The sequence below is a fragment of the Peromyscus eremicus genome, chromosome 5 (genome assembly GCF_949786415.1).
Source record: "Peromyscus eremicus chromosome 5, PerEre_H2_v1, whole genome shotgun sequence".
NCBI lineage: Eukaryota > Metazoa > Chordata > Mammalia > Rodentia > Cricetidae > Peromyscus > Peromyscus eremicus.
This window is the reverse complement of record NC_081420.1, coordinates 13,621,833-13,640,806: the sequence shown is the minus strand read 5'-3', so window position 1 is coordinate 13,640,806 and position 18,974 is coordinate 13,621,833. Positions and strand designations below refer to the sequence as shown.

At 48.5% G+C, this 18,974-nt stretch overlaps 1 protein-coding gene across 1 annotated transcript; it reads right to left on the bottom strand.

The window, feature by feature from the left end:
* Nucleotides 1-7,190: 7,190 nt before the first annotated feature.
* Nucleotides 7,191-18,107, bottom strand: LOC131910966 (serine/threonine-protein kinase par-1-like). Its single transcript, XM_059262954.1, has 3 exons — nucleotides 14,587-18,107; nucleotides 13,049-13,120; nucleotides 7,191-8,063 (listed from the first exon to the last, which is right to left on the bottom strand). Exon 1 carries the CDS (start codon nucleotides 18,087-18,089, stop codon nucleotides 14,625-14,627), a length of 3,465 nt encoding a protein of 1,154 aa, XP_059118937.1. The 5' UTR covers nucleotides 18,090-18,107; the 3' UTR covers nucleotides 7,191-8,063; nucleotides 13,049-13,120; nucleotides 14,587-14,624.
* Between the last annotated feature and the right edge of the window lie 867 nt (nucleotides 18,108-18,974).

Sequence of the window (18,974 nt, the reverse complement as noted above, 5' to 3'; positions counted from 1 at the left end):
CACATACTTCCAACATAGAATGGCACAAAATATACATTGCCATTCCAAATTAGAGGAAATACTGTACCAAAACAAGACCAAGAACAAACTGGGCAAATTCCAAATCTTGTCTCTATGTCTGATGTTAAAGCACCCTTCAGACTCCAACTTTGTCCAGCTTTGTTGACTGCAACACACTTTTCTCTTCTCCCTCTCCCCCTCCCCTCCCCTCCCTCCCTCCCTCCCTCCCTCCCTCCCTCCCTCCCTCCCTCCCTCTCTCTCTCTCTCTCTCTCTCTCTCTCTCTCTCTCTCTCTCTCTCTCTCTCTCTCTCTCTTCTCATCCCATACCCTGTCTTCAGCTCTCCTTGATCCCACAGCTATGGCACTTCCAATGTCCTGGGGTCTCCAACTCAATGCAGGATTCACCTTCACAGCTTCACATTACGGCCTCTCCTGGCCTCCATGCAGCTAGTCCTCTGCCACACACCTGGCCTCAAAAGTGTTCCTTAACTGTGGATGAAGATTATACAACCCATTTCCTGTATCCTTCTTGACTCTAAATCCAGACCTTCATGGCCCAAACTGTCTCCCTTCTGCTGAAACCTGGCCCCCTCCTTGACTTGCATTTGAATAAGTTTTGACTTGATGTTTTCTAAACTGAGAAAATCCCTCAGGCTTATTTTTTTCATAGGTTGCAAGATTAGGTGATTGGGGACTTGCCTTAAGGATATCACTCCCTTCTTCCTAGTATGAGGCTTTTCTTTAAACTTCTCATCTCCTTGAGATTCATGGCAATCTCTTAACAGTAACCCCTTGCAAAATCAAAACCCAAAAGCAGATCACAAACTTTCAACATACAATGGCACAGAATATACATTACTTGGCCCCAACATTGCATTTCCTGGTGCTTCTTTTCTCCTCAAACTCTTGATTTTGTGCTTTTCTTTACCCTCATTGCTCATTTTCATTGAGGATCTGCATAAGAGTGATCATCAGTAACCAAATGACATAGTCAATTCTTAAAATCTCCTCTGCCAGTCCTTGATCTAGTCCAAAATTCTTCAAGTTAGCCTCTGGCAGATATTTTGGACAAGTGCATAAAGTAGCCACATTCTTTGCCAAAATACCACAATGATCTCTAGCCCAATTGATAATATTCGTCCCCTCTGAAAACTCCTGAGCTTGGCCCCCACAGTCCAGATCATCCTTAGTACTGCTGTTTTCCATGTTCCTGCCAGGATGGCCCATTGAGCCCCATTCACAGCCATCAACTGCTTTTCTAGTCCAAAGTCCCAAAGTCTTCCATATTCTTCCAAACAACAGCATGGTCAGGTCTGTCAGAGCTCCTAGTAGCAATTTCTGTCTTAGTTAATTTTCTATTGCTGTGAAAAGAGACCATTACCAAGGTAACTCTTATAAAAGAAAGTCTTTAATTGGGGCCTTGCTTATGCTTACAGTTTTAGAGGATTAGCCATGATCATCGTAGTAAGAAGCAGACAGGCATGGTGCTGGAGCAGTAGCTGAGATCTTATATCCTGATCCACTGGCAGGCAGGCAAGAGAGACTGGAACTAGCATGGGCTTCTGAAACCTCAAAGTCCATCCCCAGTGACACACTTCCTCTAACAAGGCCATGCCTCCTAATCCTTATCAAACAGTTCTACTCCCTGGTGACTAAGCATTCAAATATAGAAGCCTATAGGCGACATTCTTATTCAAACCACCACAGAGGTATAGGATCAGTTATGGGGTTGGGGCAGCCTGACTTTCCCTAGGCCATTTTAGGGTGGGGTGTCTAGTAGGACCTTATACCTAGCAGTGTATGTAATGTGGTGAGTATGCTGGCATGTCCAGTGCGATCTGGATCTACCAATGTGTGTGACACATTGGAAATGTGTGGAGTGTCCTATGGGTCCTGATAACCACCAGTGTATGCCAGGTGGCAGTGAGGGGTGGGGTGAGTGTCTAGTAGAGTCTAATACCTAACACTTTATGTGGGGAGAAGGAGTCTGCTAGAACCTGACACACAGAAGTGTAAAAGTGGTGACTGACAGTGCTTGTGGGAGGGGGGTTGGTGTCTAGCAGGGCCTGACAACTAACACTGTATGTGGTGTGGCAGATCAGGCCCATTAAAGTTATAGCCTAGTGGTACATGCGGGTATACTGCTAAGAGCAAGATGTCCAGCAGGATGACCTGATAATTAATAGCGTATTTTGGGTTAGCCCTAGGGATGGGATATCCAGGAGGGCATGTTTTCCTGGTACTTTATGTTTGGGAGGGGAAATAGTCCAGCAGGACCTAACTGCTAACAGTGTATGTGGGGCATCAGTGGGGTGTCTAACAAGGCCTCCTATCTAGAAGTATATGCATGGGGTTGGGAGTGGCGGCAGGGCCTGATACTGTGCACTTTATGTGAGGTGGGGGTGGGGGCAGTGCACAGCAGTGCATGCACCTAGCAGTGTGTGTGTGTGTGTGTGTGTGTGTGTGGAGACAGGTGGGTATCTGATTGCTAGGAGCGTATGTAAGGTGGTATGGTGTGCCTAATAACCAACAGGATATCTTGAACTGGACGCCGGGGAGAGGTGTGGTGCCTGATGTCCAGCAGTGACCGCTGTTGGTGCCTGGGGGCAAGGTATCCATGAGTGCCTCCTTCACTGTAGTGTGTATAGAGTGATGTGGCAAGGAGTGTCCAGGAGGGCCTGATTCCAGATGCCCTAAAAGGAGGGCATCTGTGCCATAAACACAGGACCGGTGGGGATCCTGAAGCATGCTCCCCATCCCAACCTCCCCATACTACTAGGAAGACGCTCTGGTGGACACCCTACTGTCATTCCCTCATTTACACTGCTGGACATTAGGCCCTGCTACCTCCCCACTCCTTGTCTTCATAGGTGTCATCTTTCCTGGGCACAGCCCCCAGCCCCACCATGTATGTATACACTGCTACATGTCAGGCCCTGCTAGACACCACCCACTCGACCCTTCATAAAGTACCTGGGTGTCGGGACATGCTAAACAACCAGCCCAGATGGTCCAGCATACAATGGTATTTGTCAAGCCCTACCAAACAGTCCTGTCCCCTCCACCTATGAATTTCTTAGTATCATGTCCTGGTGGCCCCATATCGCACTTTACTAGGTATCAGGCCTTGACAGAAATTCACCACTCACTGTTGAACCTGCCAGTGCACTCCAGGTATCAAGTCCTCTGGACACTTGGTTCTCTGCCGCCACAGCCCCAAATACACTGCTTGATTTTAGGCCTCACGCGACACCCCTTACAGCCCTCTATACACTGCTATGTATCAGGTCCTACTGAACTCTCTAATACACTCCACATATTGGTACAAGGCAACAGGGCCTGTCGGATAGATCCCATATCCCACTGTCACTCAAAATACACTATTATTTTTAGGCTATGGTGAACTCTCCCTGCAGCTCCCCATCCAAATTTGTAGGCATTAGGTCTTGCTAGACACCCCTCAGGCTACCATCCCATACACAGTGTGAGGTATCAGACATTACTAGACAACTTAACCCCACTACTGCCCCATATATATCGTTAGGTATGAGGCTGGACAACCCCCTGTGGTTGCCTCCTCTACTCTACATCTACTCTATATAGTATGAGACCATGTTAGACACTCATCCTTCTTCACTCCAAATACAATATAAGGGATCAGGGCTGCTATCCCTCCCTGCCTCTGACTCACATCCATTACTAGCTGTCAGACATTGCTGGACTTATCCCCTGCCCCATACACAGGGGCTAGGTATCAAGCACTGAAGAAGACCCGCCATCCCAGCCACCAACGTTCCTTCCATATGTACTACTGAGTATGGGGCCCTGCTGGACACTCCACACCACCCTGGATACACTGCTATGTATCTGAAACTATGCAGGGTCTAATACCCAGGAACGTATTTGAGGAAGAGGGTGGCTGTTCAGCAGTCAGACATAGCAGTGTTAGTGAGGTGGGCAGAGGGCTGTGTTCAACTCTGCATGATACTGACTGACGTACACTGGCGGTCAGAGGGGGCCATCAGCTGAACTAGCAATGTGTGTGGGTCACTGCCATGGAGTGGCATGTCCCACAGATCAGGACAACTAGCAGTGTATGTCAGTTGGCAACAAAGGTGGAGGGTTGTCCAGTTGGGCCTGATACCCAGTGACAAGGTGCAGGGGCCTGGGAGGTGTTATCCAGGAAGGCCTGACACCTACAAGTCTTTAAGGAGCACCAGCAGGTGTCCCTCGTGGTCTGAAAACTAGCAAAAATGTGGGTTGTCAACAGGGCAAGGGGCAGGTACAGCACATAGTTATTTTTAGGTGTATGACCCTGCTGGACACCTAGTCCCACCCCACCTGCCAATACAGAGTGCATGCATCAGATAAAGCTGGTCCCACTTCTGTGTCCCAAATAATTTTCTAGGTACCAGGCAATGTTATATACCCACACCCCTCATAGCCACACAACCTACACTACTGTTTTTTTGAGGCAGCTGGACAACTTCCTAATACCCCACATATATTGGAAAGTGCAGGCCATGGAGTACACCCCTCACATACACATTGACAGGCATCAGGCCATGCTGTATAGCCCTTTTCCACACCACTTCTGCCTCAAGTTCACTAGAAAGTATCAGTCCCTGCAGCATAGACATCTACACTAATTGCCAGGTATCAGGCCATGCTTCATACCTCTTCCCAAGCCATTTCTACCCCTCATATATTCATAGGTACCATCTAGACCTATTAGACCTTCCATATACAGTTGAACACACCATGCCACTCCCCAATCTAAACTTGCAGGTACTATGCCCTGCAGGACACCCCTCTGCTACTCCCTAACCAGCACCTGAAATACACTTCTGGGGTCAGACACTGCCGGAAACCACCTGCTCTCTGTCCCTGAAACATTACTCAGCATCCAGTCCTTCTCTACCCTGCCACACATAAAGTGCATGGTATCAGACCCTGCTGGACGTGTGGACACAGCCTCATCTACTGCCAAAGTCTATAGAGTGCTGTGTATCACTCCAACCTCCACCCATATAATGACACCCACTTCCATCCATGCTACTACTCAGCACATTCTTTGACTTATCAAACTTATAGATGAAACCCTTATGGACACCCCTCCCATGCTTATAATGCTGGATATCAGGCCCAACGAGACACCTCTGACCCCAGCTCTACCTCCTAAGCTGTTGTTAGGTGTTAGGCCATTTCTGATATCCAACCCTGCTTCCTCTTGACCTATACTGCTAGGGAGAAGCAGGGAGTTGTCCAGCCTGGCTTGAAAAGTAATAGTGTATTTTCTGTGACCATGAGGTTGGTCTGTGTCCAGCAGGGCCTTTTTTTATGTGGGCAGGGAGAGATGGTCCAATAGTACCTGATACATAGGAATGGATGTATACAGGACTTCACGATTGGTATCCCATAGAACATGACAGAGGAGGGCATCAGAGGCTTGGGCGTGGTTGTCAAGCATAGCTTTACCACCTAGCAGTGCATTTGGGAATTTGGAACAGGTGGGGGTATCAAGAAGAGGCAATTAACTAACTACCAATGTTATTTGGTTGGGAAGGATATAGGCAACAGGTCCCGAATCCAAATACTGTGTGTTGGGTGAGGTCAAGACATGGGACAGCAGAACCTGAAACCTAGTAGTGTGGTAGGTTTTAGCTCTTGGGGTGGGGTATAAGAAAGGCATGATATGTGGGTTCCCAAGCCAGCTGAGGGGCAGTAGAGCATTGCCCATATCCTGGACATCTCTCTGAGAGCACAGCAGGGGTGGGGCTGCTCCTTCCCCAACAGGCTTGGGCCTACTCAATTCCATAGAGACAAAGGCCACATCATGATAGTCAGTCAAGCTTCTGTTCCACCCAAGGGAACTGGCTTCTCAGAAACCATGTGACCAGCAGTCCGCTAATCTGACTGGTACACATGGAGAGCCCCTACCCCAACTGCAGCACTTCCTCCCTCGGCCTCTTTCCTCCCCTCCCCCCTGACTCAAGCTATATAAGCTGAGCTATTTCAAAATAGTCAAAACAGTCTCCTGGGTCATTCATATCCCCTATACTCACTGCTGCCTGAGACGCCTCCTCCAAATCCTGGGACTGCCGATCGGGGTCAGGGGACCCACAATGATACCTGATTCTGTATGTGGTATGTAGGGTAGCGGTATCAAACAGAACCTGACACCTCACAATGCATGCATGCCAGCAGCAGAGTGTGTATCTAGGAGCAGTATGGTGGGTAGCTGGGGGCAACAGCAGGCACTGATTCTTAGCAGTGTACATGGGGCAGCAGGCAGGTTCCTGTGGGGCATGGGCATGGCCAGCAAGGCCTGGTGCCTAGCAGTATTTATGAGCAGCTGCAGGATGGTTTGTTCAGTAGAAGTTAAGACTTAGTATGCGGAGCAGTAATGATGGTGTGTGCTGCTCTAGCCTTTCCGGTCTTAAAGATAGCGAGGTAGAGACTCATCAGCTCTAAGTCCCACCTCTTCTCCATTAGCCCTAGGAGTTTGGCAGCCTGGTGTAGGGCTGCAGACAGTCAGAGCTGGAAATGACCACCCAGTGTAGACTTCGGAAGGGCTTGGCTCCTAGCCGAACCCCTCAGGCAGCAGGATGGAGGATGGAGAGGCACCTATGGACAAGGAAGGGAGAAGGGCAGAGCACGTTTGCCTGAACCAATTCCTGTGCTGTAATAATAACAAAAAAATCCAGATGGCTTAGAAGAGGGATTTGTTGTCTCCAAGCTCTGAGGTCCTGGGGTGTGGCAGGGCCAGGCTCCCTCTAGTGGCCTAGTGGGGATCTGCTCCAGCCAACCTCCAGTTCTATTTTCTAGGCTGATGGCAGCAGAGCTCCAGTGTCCACAGGTCATCTTCCGTGTGATTCTGTGTCTCAGGCTTCCTTGTTGTTTTGTCTCCGGGTCCCGCCAAGCCCCGGCAGTCCAACAGCCTACTTATAAAATAAACACACAGACACTTATATTATTTAAACTGTTTGGCTTCTTGCTAGCTGTTCTTATATCTTAAATTAACCCATTTCAATTATTAGTCTATAAGTTGCCACGTGGCTCGTGGCTTACCAGTACCTTACATCTTGCTTGTCATGGTTGCAGCTGGCAGCGTCTCTCTGCCTCAGCCTTCCACCTCTCAGAATCCTTCTCTCCTTTGTCCTGCCTACCCTATCCTCCCTATCCTACTGGCCAATCAGAGTTTTATTTATCAATCAATCATCCACAGCACCTTATAATAAGGCATGAGGCTGTATGGGTTTCTCCTATGACTTTTACAGCTTCCACATCATGTTTTAATTTTATATTTAGTCAGCCATAACCTTTGTGACAGTGAATTTCCCACATGGATTTTGTATTGTTTGTTTTTCCAATACTTGTTCTGCAGTCTTTTGTGGATGGACCATTTTCTCTGCCTTGGTTCTCTGGGTGCCTCTGACAAAATCAGTTGACTTGATTTAGGTGGGTCTGTTGCTGGACTCTGGCCGGCTCCATGTGTCCAGTCTCCATTCCTTCCCCTGAACACTTTCTGTATCACTGAGGCTTTTGGTAAGTGCTGGAACCAGAAGTGCAGGGTCTTGAGGGGTCGCTTCCATCCTCTGCCGTCTCTTCCAGGGTTAAGCCCAGTTGCTTGCTCCATTTGATGTGTTGGGCATCGGTTTGTCATTCTGCTGAGTCTTTAGATGAAGTTCAAAAGATCTGTCACCTTAACAACTGTGCTGCTGAAGAACAGGGGTCTGAGAGCCTATCCCTTTAGATTCCTCTCAGCCATGCCTCAGTGTTCTGAATGCCAATTTATGAGAACTATGTTGGATTTCTACTTCAGTTACTACAGTATTTGAGTCTGCTGTAAACTCTATCTATGTGATACCAATGAGAGATGGTGCACCTGGATGACCCCAAGTTCCTACCTTCACATTAGCAGTGACCTGGGACAGGGGGTGGGGGTCCATGGTCATTGCCCTTCTCAAGAGATTCAGCCCAGCTGCCAGAAATGAGCATTCATTTCTCAAGGCTCCACCGAGACACTTTTGTAATTTGCTCAGGCAGGCTTTCTGGAGCATCTGTGAGGACAGAGAGGCATGGGTGACTTCCTGCACTGTGACAATGCAAACAGGGCTCAAGGGGTTGTTTCTCACAGCAAGTTTCCCACTGTCACCTTCTTCTAAGGAGACTTCCCCGTTAGGGACCTCCTCCCAATGAGACCCTCCTGCCAAACCTCAGAACTGGTGGAGGAAGGCAGAAGGATGCCCCAGTCTTTGGATGGGCCCCAGAAAGGTAAATCATTTTGTCACTCTCCACAGGGGGTCATGTTCTGAGACTGTGTGGCAAAAATAAACTGGCTTCCAGAGCCTCAGAAAATCATGTGCTACTCTCCCTAGGAGGCTTCAAAGGCCCTCTCCACATCACTGACACCACAACTGAGCAGTGACATCATCAGGTCAAGGAGCCACAGACTACATGTTATAACTGCATCTATTGTCAGAAATTCCCCCATAGCAAGGGCTGTGTACATGGCAGAGAACGCAGTTTGTGTTGTGTGGGGTCCAGGGGTTAAAGGGGAAAATACTGTGCCTGTCTCCTTCCTATGTGACCTCTTTCTGTGGAAACCAGCAGGGCAAGCTCAAGGACTTGTATCTGCAGGAATGAGCTTGGCCTGGCTGGACCTGCTGCTGGACAGAAACAGCTCCCCATCAACATGCCTGCACCTGGGCACTCTGTGTTCCTGGATTCTACCTTACACTTCTCCACCTGAGTTAGGGTAAACACATGGTCAAAAAAGCTTCCAGGACACACCTAGCACAGCTGCTGAGCTAATTAGCAGTGAAAGCAAAGCCATGCACTTCTGAAACTCCAAGGGACCTTGATGTTGCCACACCAGACATTATTGCTGGGACCAAAAGGCCTGGCTCAGAACTTAAAGAGTTCTTTTATCCCTACCAAATACCCTGTGTCCCAAAGAGCAAGCTACTGCACATCTCTGAGACTCAGCTTCCTCCCCTGTGAGGTGGACATCAGCAGGCTACTCTGGGATGGTGAATGTAAAGATCCCGGCACACAGTAGCTGCTGGTAACTGCACACACACCGTCCAGCAGCATGAGTAATGTGCAGGCAGGCACTGAGTGGGGTGCTGTGTTTGTGGACCTGCTTATCACCTGACTATCTTCTCTCGTGTTGAAGACCAAAGGCAGCAAGAACATGATCATACCCTCGAAGAGTTACCCAGCTACTTCCATGGTCTCTATTCAAAGCCTCTCTCACCACCTAGTTAGTGCTCAAGCTCTTGGGTCTCTGGAGCATCTGTCTAGTGTCCCCTAACAGGGACATAGCTGCCACCTCTCCCCTTGCCCAGGACCTGACTTCACTGGAATGCAGCTGGTCCAAGGGCCTAGCTCAGTAGTCATCTGATGACCTGGACCCACTCTGGCCCCATGGGCAAGCTGCTCAGTATCTCTGGGCCTGTTTCACATGCCAGGCTGTGTGAGGCTCACCTCATATGCATGGTCCTGACCCAATACAGATGATGTAGCTGGCCATTGACAGAATTACCGATGGCCATGTCAGAGGAGCAGCAGGTAGCAATTACCTTCAGGGGACTGACTCACCAGGAAGCAATGATGGGTGAATCTCTGATAGGCAAGGCCTAGAGAGCTTCTGCCCCAGAATGTCTCTTGCTACTGCTGTGCCTTTACAGGTTTCCTACTGCCATTTTTCTCTGGTATCTGGCATGATGTGAAAGGGCCTGGGAAGATCCCCACGGCTCTTAACACAGTCTAGGAAATATCCCAGTCTACTGGGCATTTTACCTGTGGATTATTGTGAAGATGATTTCCTCCTAAGCTGTACTGTTTAACTGAACAATAGTAGTGTTAAATAGTATTTTGATGATTAAGGATCTTTAGTAAATATAGTAAGGGATTATGAGAGGTTAGTTTAGTGGAAAAATTAATATAGGTAAAGGTAGGGTAAAATGTTGCCCCTGCCTCTGATAAAGCAGAGGCTGCAGAGGATAAACAGTAAAACAAGGAAGTGTCACACAGCTGGAACATGTGAGTTTCTATTGAGGAGCTGTTTGGACTGTGGCTTAGGTTAATGATTAGGAAAAACAATTGAGTCCCAGAAGCCCAGCTAGCTTAAATTCTTTCAATCTTAATGTTGGGAGATGTGTTCACAGGTTTCAGCATGCATTACAGCTGAGACAAATGTGGGAGCCCACAACTGACTCAGTTTCCCAGTTTGAATCTGAAGTCTATTCTGAGTCAATAGAGCTCAAGCTTGTTTGCTCCAAGGCTGTGAGAAAGTTCTGATTAGCCCACAGAGTCTCCTTGAAGGGCTGTGAGAAAGTCCTGATTAGCCCACAGAGCCTCCTTGAAGGGCTGTGAGAAAGTCCTGATTAGCCCACAAGAAGGAATACACTAGCTAGCTAGATGCAGGCTGCTGATGCCAGCCAGAGGTACGTTGAGATAGAAAATGAAACTCCCTGCTCCTTGACGCAAGGCAGGATAGATAGTGGCTGAATGCCTGTGCTGTGCATTGTTCTACCTTTGTCCTTCAAAACTGTATATAAGCTGACTGTGAAATAAACTCGGGGCATTGACCGGCAGACCTCTCGACTCTTTTCTGTCTTCTTCATCATCTCTTCAATCCGCCTAGCTGACTGTTGGCAGGCCGGACAAACAAAGCTTTGAAAATGACTTAAGGTTAGACTAAGATGTTTTCGTTAATAGCTTTGAGGTGAAAAACCCAAGGAAACATTATAAAGAAAGGCACATAGTTGACTGAGGGACTTGTTAAAGTCAGGGAACAAGAACAAAGCATCCGATTATTATTCACTGACATGCCTTTCTTGCTAGGATGAGTTGGTGGCCAAAGGCGATGATTAATTCCTCATACCCATTTCTGCCCTCAACTTCCTGATTTTAAAAAAAAAAAAGAAAAAACTGCTGAGGAGTGGCTATTGCACCCTGACTTTAAAGCAGAGCTGACTTTGTTTTTCAGATATAAAAGTTTAGATTTGTGATTCTTTTAAGATTCCTTGTAAGATTACCTTTTGAGATAAATAACAAAATGATTGGTTCTTTCTTTGTAAATGCAAAGTGTAGCCTGCCAGCGAAAGAACTGGCTGAGAAAAAAACCTGTAATACATGAACATTTAATCATGTAAGGGATGTGGAAAACATGCTGTTTTTTACTTGTATCCATTGTAATCATTCACTTGAAAAATAGAATGTAACCCACACTGTAATTTTTATATCACTTGAAAGATTTTGCTGGGGTAAATAAGCTATAAAAGGAAAAAATAAAGTTAGTTGGAAGGAAAACACCAGGAAATATGTAGAAGGCAAGTTAGAAGGAAGATATCAAGATAGACAGAAGGGAAACATCAGAAAATAGAGTAGAACAAGCAACAGAAAGAATAATAAAATGAAGAAGAACTAAGCTTTGGTCCTCAGAAAAGTCCTCATGGTTTGTCTGTCCTGTACTTCACCTGCTCTGCATCTCCTCTTCAGTTTCTCTGACCTGCTGAAGGCTTACCACTCATCAGCACCCTAGGTGAGATACTGACATGTTGGAGATGTATCTGTTTGTGTTTTCCTCTTTTGGCCAGCCCCAGAGAGTTAAGTTTAGCCCCCCCTCACCAGCCCGTGAAAGTTAAGTTTTACTCCCTCAGATAGAAAAGTCAAAGGTCTGCCAATTCCATACGCTCCCCCTCCCACACTGAGCTGCTAGAGGCTGGTCCTTACAGCAGTGATACGGAATGGCTGCCATGCTGTACAGGTGTGAAAAGATGCTGTCCATCTTTAATACAAGCTCTTTCTCCATGATGGTCTGGGCACATGTCTTAGGGTTTCTATTACTGTGAAGAGACACCATGACCACCGCAACTCTTACAAACATTTAATTGGGATGTCTTACATTTTCAGAGGTTCAGTCCATTATCATCATGGCAGGACATGGCAGTGTCCAGGCAGACATGGTGCTAGCTAGCTACATCTTGATCAAAAGGCAACATGAAATGGTCTGAGGCACTGGGCATGGCCTGAGCATATATGAGAGCTCAAAGCTCACCTCCACAGTGACACACTTCCTCCAACAAGGTCATACCTACTCCAATAGAGCCACACCTCCCAATAGTGCCACTCCCTTTGGGGGACATTTTCTTTCAAACCACTTCAGCACAGAAGGCCATGGTAGAGGTGAGCTGTCTTCAAGGCCCTTCCAAAGTCACATCTATGCCTTCTCTCAGTTAGCTTTTGCTTCTTTGTAAGGCAGGGCTGGTGACAGCTGTCCTTGGGTGTAGTAGAACAGGTCCATAGGGTCAAGGAAATTGGCTCAAACCATTTGCCAAGTCATGCACATAACATACTTTCTTATGAGCCAACCTGGAGTCTGCCTGAAGGCCTAGCAACAGGTGCTATCCAGAGCTCCTGATTGTGCCTAGTCCATGAGGGGCAACCACACAACGTCACCAGATTGGGACACAGCCTGGGTGCTGGGAGGAGGGTATGTAAGACTTCCCCTATTACTGAATAAAGGAGCCTGCTGTTCGCCTTTCACCTGACTCCCAGTGTCTGTGTCATTGACACCACACCTTCTCACCCCATCCCCCGAGGGAGCCGTTAGAACCCAGCAACTCTTGGGGTTGAGGCAGGCAAGCCTCAGCAGCCTCACACTTTCCTTTGTACTCAGGCCAGTACTGAGGTTAGATCAGATCCCCAAAACTTACCGTTTCAGAGAGGGCAGTACTTTTTCAGCAGGGGAAGCCCCATACATCTGGCCCCTGAATTCAGCATTGTGTGTGTGGTCACTCTTCAGCCCAAGGAGCCCCTCTCTACCACTGAGGTAGAGCATGCAGGAGAACAGGCAGACAACGTGTACAGCAAGACACACAAGCTGACACTGCTGGCTAAAAGCCTCAGCCTATGATGAACAATGTTTCTGTCTAGGCCTGACCCTAAATTCCAACACTGTGCTCAGATTAGTTCCTCAACTACTAGCAATAGCATCTGGAGTTGCTGTGCCCCAGGCCTGGCAAGACCCACTCACCTCTCCGAAGTGGAGCACCATCTCAGGAGTCCAGCCAAAGTGACACACATTCTCCAGCTCGCTGGCACTGTCCTGTCAGACAAAAGACAGGCTTGGCTCTGATTAACGGCCATGCATAAGGGGCTCCTTCCCCCTTCTGACTCACTGCCCCAGAATGCCATGAGACTGGTTCCTCTAGCCTGTAAGGGAGGCAGAGCCATGGGGCAGGTAGCAAAATGAACACCTGCCAGGGGAGATTGAGGAGTGAGGGCATACAGCACTCTTTGGGGACACTGTCAAGCTCAGTTTCCCCAGGCTTTGCTCTGCACAGGGCCACAGGGGCCACAGGATTCACCCATCCTGAAAAGAATGTCTAGAGGCATCCCAACACAGGAATCCCACTGCCTCCTAATCACACATTATCCTACCTCCCTATGCTTACTCCATCAAGGCCATCCACCAACCTAGTCACACTAGAATCCAAATCCTACAGCACCAACAGATGCAGCATCTTCTATTGTGTGACAGTTTGAGACCAGCAACCCATTAAGGTGACTCTACCTTGGCATGACTATGAGTAAAACAGTTGTCAAGCCAAGTGACAAGGAGGAACTGAGGCACTGAAGAGACAAGGAAGTCTGCACAAAGAACTCACAACCTGTGTCAGGAGGTCTCTGAAACTGTCCTTGTGGAGCTGTACACCCTGATAAGTGTCAACAGCTTGTCCCAAAAGACTGCTTGGGGTGTGGACTCAATCAGGCTAACATACCTTGGGAAAGCTGGGGTAGGCTAGGTAGTAACAGTCTGTCTGGTGAGAAGACTGTTCCTCCAATGTTCTAAGCCATCTCCTCTCACACATGAGAGACAGACAGGTGAGCAGGACAGGGGTACTTGTCCCATCACATGTCTTCGATGTTTACCCCAAGTGAGGGCTACAGTCGCTTCTCACCCCAGGTAGTTTCAGGTAAGCTTTCAGCTCCATCCCAAGCAGGATACTGTGGAATGCCATCCTGGGCCAGATTCCTCCTGGCTGGGATTTCCTGGGGAGAAGCCTGTGATAGATCATTTACCTCCTCCTATGTTGGACAAAGCCTTCCATGCAGGACATATGGACACACTGCCACTTAGATGTCCTGCCTGCCTCCTGCTGCAACTGTCTCAGTCGACCCCAGCAGATCCCCACCTGTGGTTCAGCATCGCTGGAGGCTTATCACTTAAAATCAGAAAGACACATTAAAGGCACTGTCTGTGGTTGAAACCTACAGAGCTTGTGGTTGACTGTGCCGGTCCTGCTGTGCAGAGTCCCCCACCTGACTCCTCCTTCTAGATCTTTGCTCCCTTTAGCCAACCCCCGCCCAGTTGTCCTCTCCCTCAGCTTCTAGTCCCCATCCTCTGCTCTCTACCTCTAGTCAACTTCCTCAGGTTCCACATAAGAAGAGTAATGTAAGGTTGGGAGGATGGGTCCTCACCACAGAAGCAGGTACACTCATCATGTGTCCATTGCCAAAGGATGTTAGAAAATGCATAAATTAAATAAAATGCATCTTGGTCCCCCTTACCTGGTTTGTGTGACTCCACTCTTTCCCTCCACCTGGTTCTATGTGACTCCACTGTCCCCTCCTTCCAGTGGAGCCACTCTCCTCTGGGAAGTGCAGCTTCTCCTTTGGGCTGGCAAACAGCAGCATAATCTCCGTAAACACCTCACAATTCTCCTCTTCACCCGCTTCCATCCACCCCATAGGTTGTGAAGAAAGGCTGTGGTCATTCTCTGGGATTGGGCACTGGTGAGGTTTGGTTCAGATGTTTCCTGGGGGGACAAGCTCCTATCCTTGGGATGAGTGTCTGTGGTGGTCACATCCTGAGGACCCTCTTTGGAGCTCCTTGTAGATGGTGTATCCTGGATGGATGAGCTGCACTTAGGGGTATTTTCACTCTGGGGCTCCACCTGGGAGATGTGGTTTTCAGAAAGAAAACCCAGGAGCTGCTCATGGTCATGCTGCACAGGACCACAGGACACACCCTTGGAAGCCATGTTTTTCTTCTGCAGGGTGCCACTCAGGAGCTGCTCATGCTGCACAGGACCACAGGACACACTCTTGGAAACCTTGCTTCTCTTCTGCAGGGTGCTGCTCAGGAGCTGCTCATGGTCATGCTGCACAGGACCACAGGACACACCCTTGGAAGCCATGTTTTTCTTCTGCAGGGTGCTGCTCAGGGGCTGCTCATCATGATCATGCTGCACAGGACCACAGGACACACTCTTGGAAGCCATGTTTTTCTTCTGCAGGGTGCTGCTCAGGAGCTGCTCATGGTCATGCTGCACAGGACCACAGGACACACTCTTGGAAGCCCTGCTTCTCTTCTGCAGGGTGCCGCTCAGGAGCTGCTCATCATGATCATGCTGCACAGGACTACAAGACACACTCTTGGAAGCCCTGCTTCTCTTCTGCAGGGTGCTGCTCAGGAGCTGCTCATGGTCATGCTGCACAGGACCACAGGACACACTCTTGGAAGCCCTGCTTCTCTTCTGCAGGATGCCGCTCAGGAGCTGCTCATGGTCATTTTGCACAGGACTACAGGACACACTCTTGGAAGCCCTGCTTCTCTTCTGCAGGGTGCTGCTCAGGAGCTGCTCATGGTCATGCTGCACAGGACCACAGGACACACTCTTGGAAGCTGTGCTGCTCTTTTGCAGGTTGCCGCTCAGGAGCTGCTCATGGTCATGCTGCACAGGACCACAGGACATGCTCTTGGAAGCCGTGCTGCTCTTCTGAAGGGTGCCGCTCAGGAGTTGCTCATCATGGTCATGCTGCAAGGGACCACAGGACATGCTCTTGGAAACCCTGCTTCTCTTCTGCAGGCTGCTGCTCAGGAGTTGCTCATCATGGTCATGCTGTACAGGACCACAGGACATGCTCTTGGAAGCCATGCTTTTCTTCTGCAGACTGCTGCTCAGGAGCTGCTCATGGTCATGCTGCACAGGACCACAGGACACACTCTTGGAAGCCGTGCTGCTCTTTTGCAGGCTGCTGCTCAGGAGCTGCTCATCATGGTCATGCTGCACAGGACCACAGGACATGCTCTTGGGAACCCTGCTTCTCTTATGCAGTGTGCCGCTCAGGGGCTGCTCATGGTCATGCTGCACAGGACCACAGAACATGCTCTTGGAAACCCTGCTTCTCTTCTGCAAGGTGCTGCTCAGGAGCTGCTCATGGTCATGCTGCACAGGACCACAGGACACACTCTTGGAAGCCATGCTTCTCTTCTGTAGGGTGCTGCTCAGGAGCTGCTCGTGGTCATGCTGCACAGGACCACAGTGCACACTCTTGGAAGATGTGATTCTCTTCTGCAGGGTGCTGCTCAGGAGCCTCTTGTGGTCATGCTGCACAGGACCACAGGACATGCTCTTGGAAGCCGTGATTCTCTTCTGCAGGATGCTGCTCAGGAGCTGCTCATGCTGCACAGGACTACAAGACACACTCTTGGAAGCCCTGCTTCTCTTCTGCAGGGTGCAGCTCAGGAGCTGCCCATGGTCATGTTGCACAGGACTACAGGACACACTCTTGGAAGCCATGCTTCTCTTCTGTAGGGTGCTGCTCAGGAGCTGCTCATGGTCATGCTGCACAGGACTACAGGACACACTCTTGGAAGCCGTGATTCTCTTCTGCAGGGTGCTGCTCAGGAGCTGCTCATGCTGCACAGGACCACAGGACACACTCTTGGAAGCCCTGCTTCTCTTCTGCAGGCTGCCGCTCAGGAGCTGCTCATGGGTATGCTGCAAAGGACCACACTGGGTGCCTGTAGGGTGAGGCAGGCTCTTATGCTGGCAGCATAGAATGGCAGGCATGCTGAGATTCTTGCTGTCTTCCTTCCTTACAAGCTTGTTATCATTGTCATGAGACTGATACTTTGCTGGCAGGGTAGAGGTGGAATGGTCAGTCTCATTCCCTGTCTTCTTTAGGAAGAGATGGAAGGTAGAAGACTCTGAAGGTTCCATGGCAATACTGGGCTGCATGAGCTTAAAAGTATTGTTAATGTTGTCCACCCAGGGTGGCTGATGTTTTAAAATTAAGTAAGTTGCCATGATGCTATTAAATTTTTTTTCATGTAAGGAGTCTCTAATGTCCTTGGGGTTATAGCCCATGCCCCACATGGCTGCCATAATATTGGGGTTGGGCTTGTTGGGGAGTGTTTCTAGGGACTGGGTTAGTTTTGAAAACTCTTCACTGCCCTTGAGCCACTGATGTTCCATAATGTCACGTATCTTGGGCCTCTGCCCAGGATCAATAGTGAACAATTGCACGATGAGGTTGGCAATGTGTGCTGGGAGCTTTGGTGGAATGTAGTAATGTGGTTCTTGCATTTCCTCCTTCATCTTTTCATATGTTGTTGCTTTGAATGGGTAGTGCTTTGTCACCATGATATATAGTACCACTCCCATGCTCCAGATATCAAGTGCCCTGGGATCATAGCCTTGGCTGCTGAAAAGCTCTGGAGCACAATATGGAAGGGTGCCACAGAACACTGACTTCTGCTCAGTGGTAACTTTGATGGCCAGGCCAAAGTCACACAGTTTGATGTTTCTATGTGCATCCATCAGAATGTTTTCTGGTTTGATGTCCCTGTGTGCAATGCCATTCTCATGGCAGTAGTTAACTGCACATACCATCTGTGCGAAGATGCACCGGGCTTCCCCTTCCTTCATATAGTCCACTTCTAATATACGACCAGCCAGATCACCTCCGGAGGCATATTCCAGAACCATGTAGATGTGTTCAGTGGTTTCCATGACATGGAACAATTTAGTTATATTAGGGTGGTCTAGTATTTTCATGATCTCTAGCTCATTTGCAATCAAAGAAGCATTCTTTTTATCCTTTTCCAGGGTCTTCAGAGCAACTTGTACCTCTGTATGGAGGTGGAGGGCCAGTTTCACCTGAGCAAAGTTACCTGTGCCGAGGGTCTTGATGATCTTGTAATGATTCATGAGGACCTCCTCTTCAGGAGAGCTGGCCTGAGGATCCTGCTGCATTGCCGGCTCCTCCTGTCTGCGGCTCTGCATTGTCTATCCCAACCAAGCCACAATGCTGGATTTAAAAAAATCAAAAGCAGACCTGTTACACGTTCGTTGTTATACTAGAACAGCACGGCTGAAAGCAACATATAGTAGAGTGTATTTTGGCTTCCAGAGGGAGCATCCTAATGGCAGGTGAGGTGTGGTCAAAGGTGGAAGAAGCCAAGAGATCATATCTCAACCACACAGAAGAGCAAAGTGAGTGAGTATGTAAAGGCTCCAAGCCCACCCCAAGGGATGTATTCAAGCAAGGCTGAACCTAAGGGTACAATAACCTCCTCAAACAGCACCACCAACTGGGGACCAAGTGTTCAAATATGTGAACCTATGGAGGGCATTTTTTTAATTCATTCTATGCAGGGTCTAAGAGGGAAGTTCATATCAGTAAATTCCTACACAAAACAATCAGAGATATAAACAATCTGATTAAAAACAGCCTACAAAACTGAGCAGCAAGTCCTCAAAACAAGTGGTTAATAAGTATTTTACAAGTGTTTATCATCCTTAGTCACCATGGAAATGCAAATGTAAAGCAACTTGGAAATTTCATCTCACTCCAATCAGAGTGAATATTATCAAGAAAATAAACCAGTGCAAATGCTAGCAAGGACGTTGGGGGAGAGGACCCTTTACTCACTGTGGGTGGGGGTATGAATGGGTGCAGCCACTGTAGAAATCAGTTTGCAGGTTCCTCAAAAACTAAATCCAGAACTGCTGTATAACTCAAGTACAACACTTCTGGGCATATACCCAAAGGACTCCATGCCCTACAACAGAGTTACTTGTACTTCCAGGCTCACTGCTGCTCTATTTACAATAGGGAGGAAATGGAACAAGCCTAGATATCCAACGGATGGATGAAATGAAAATGTT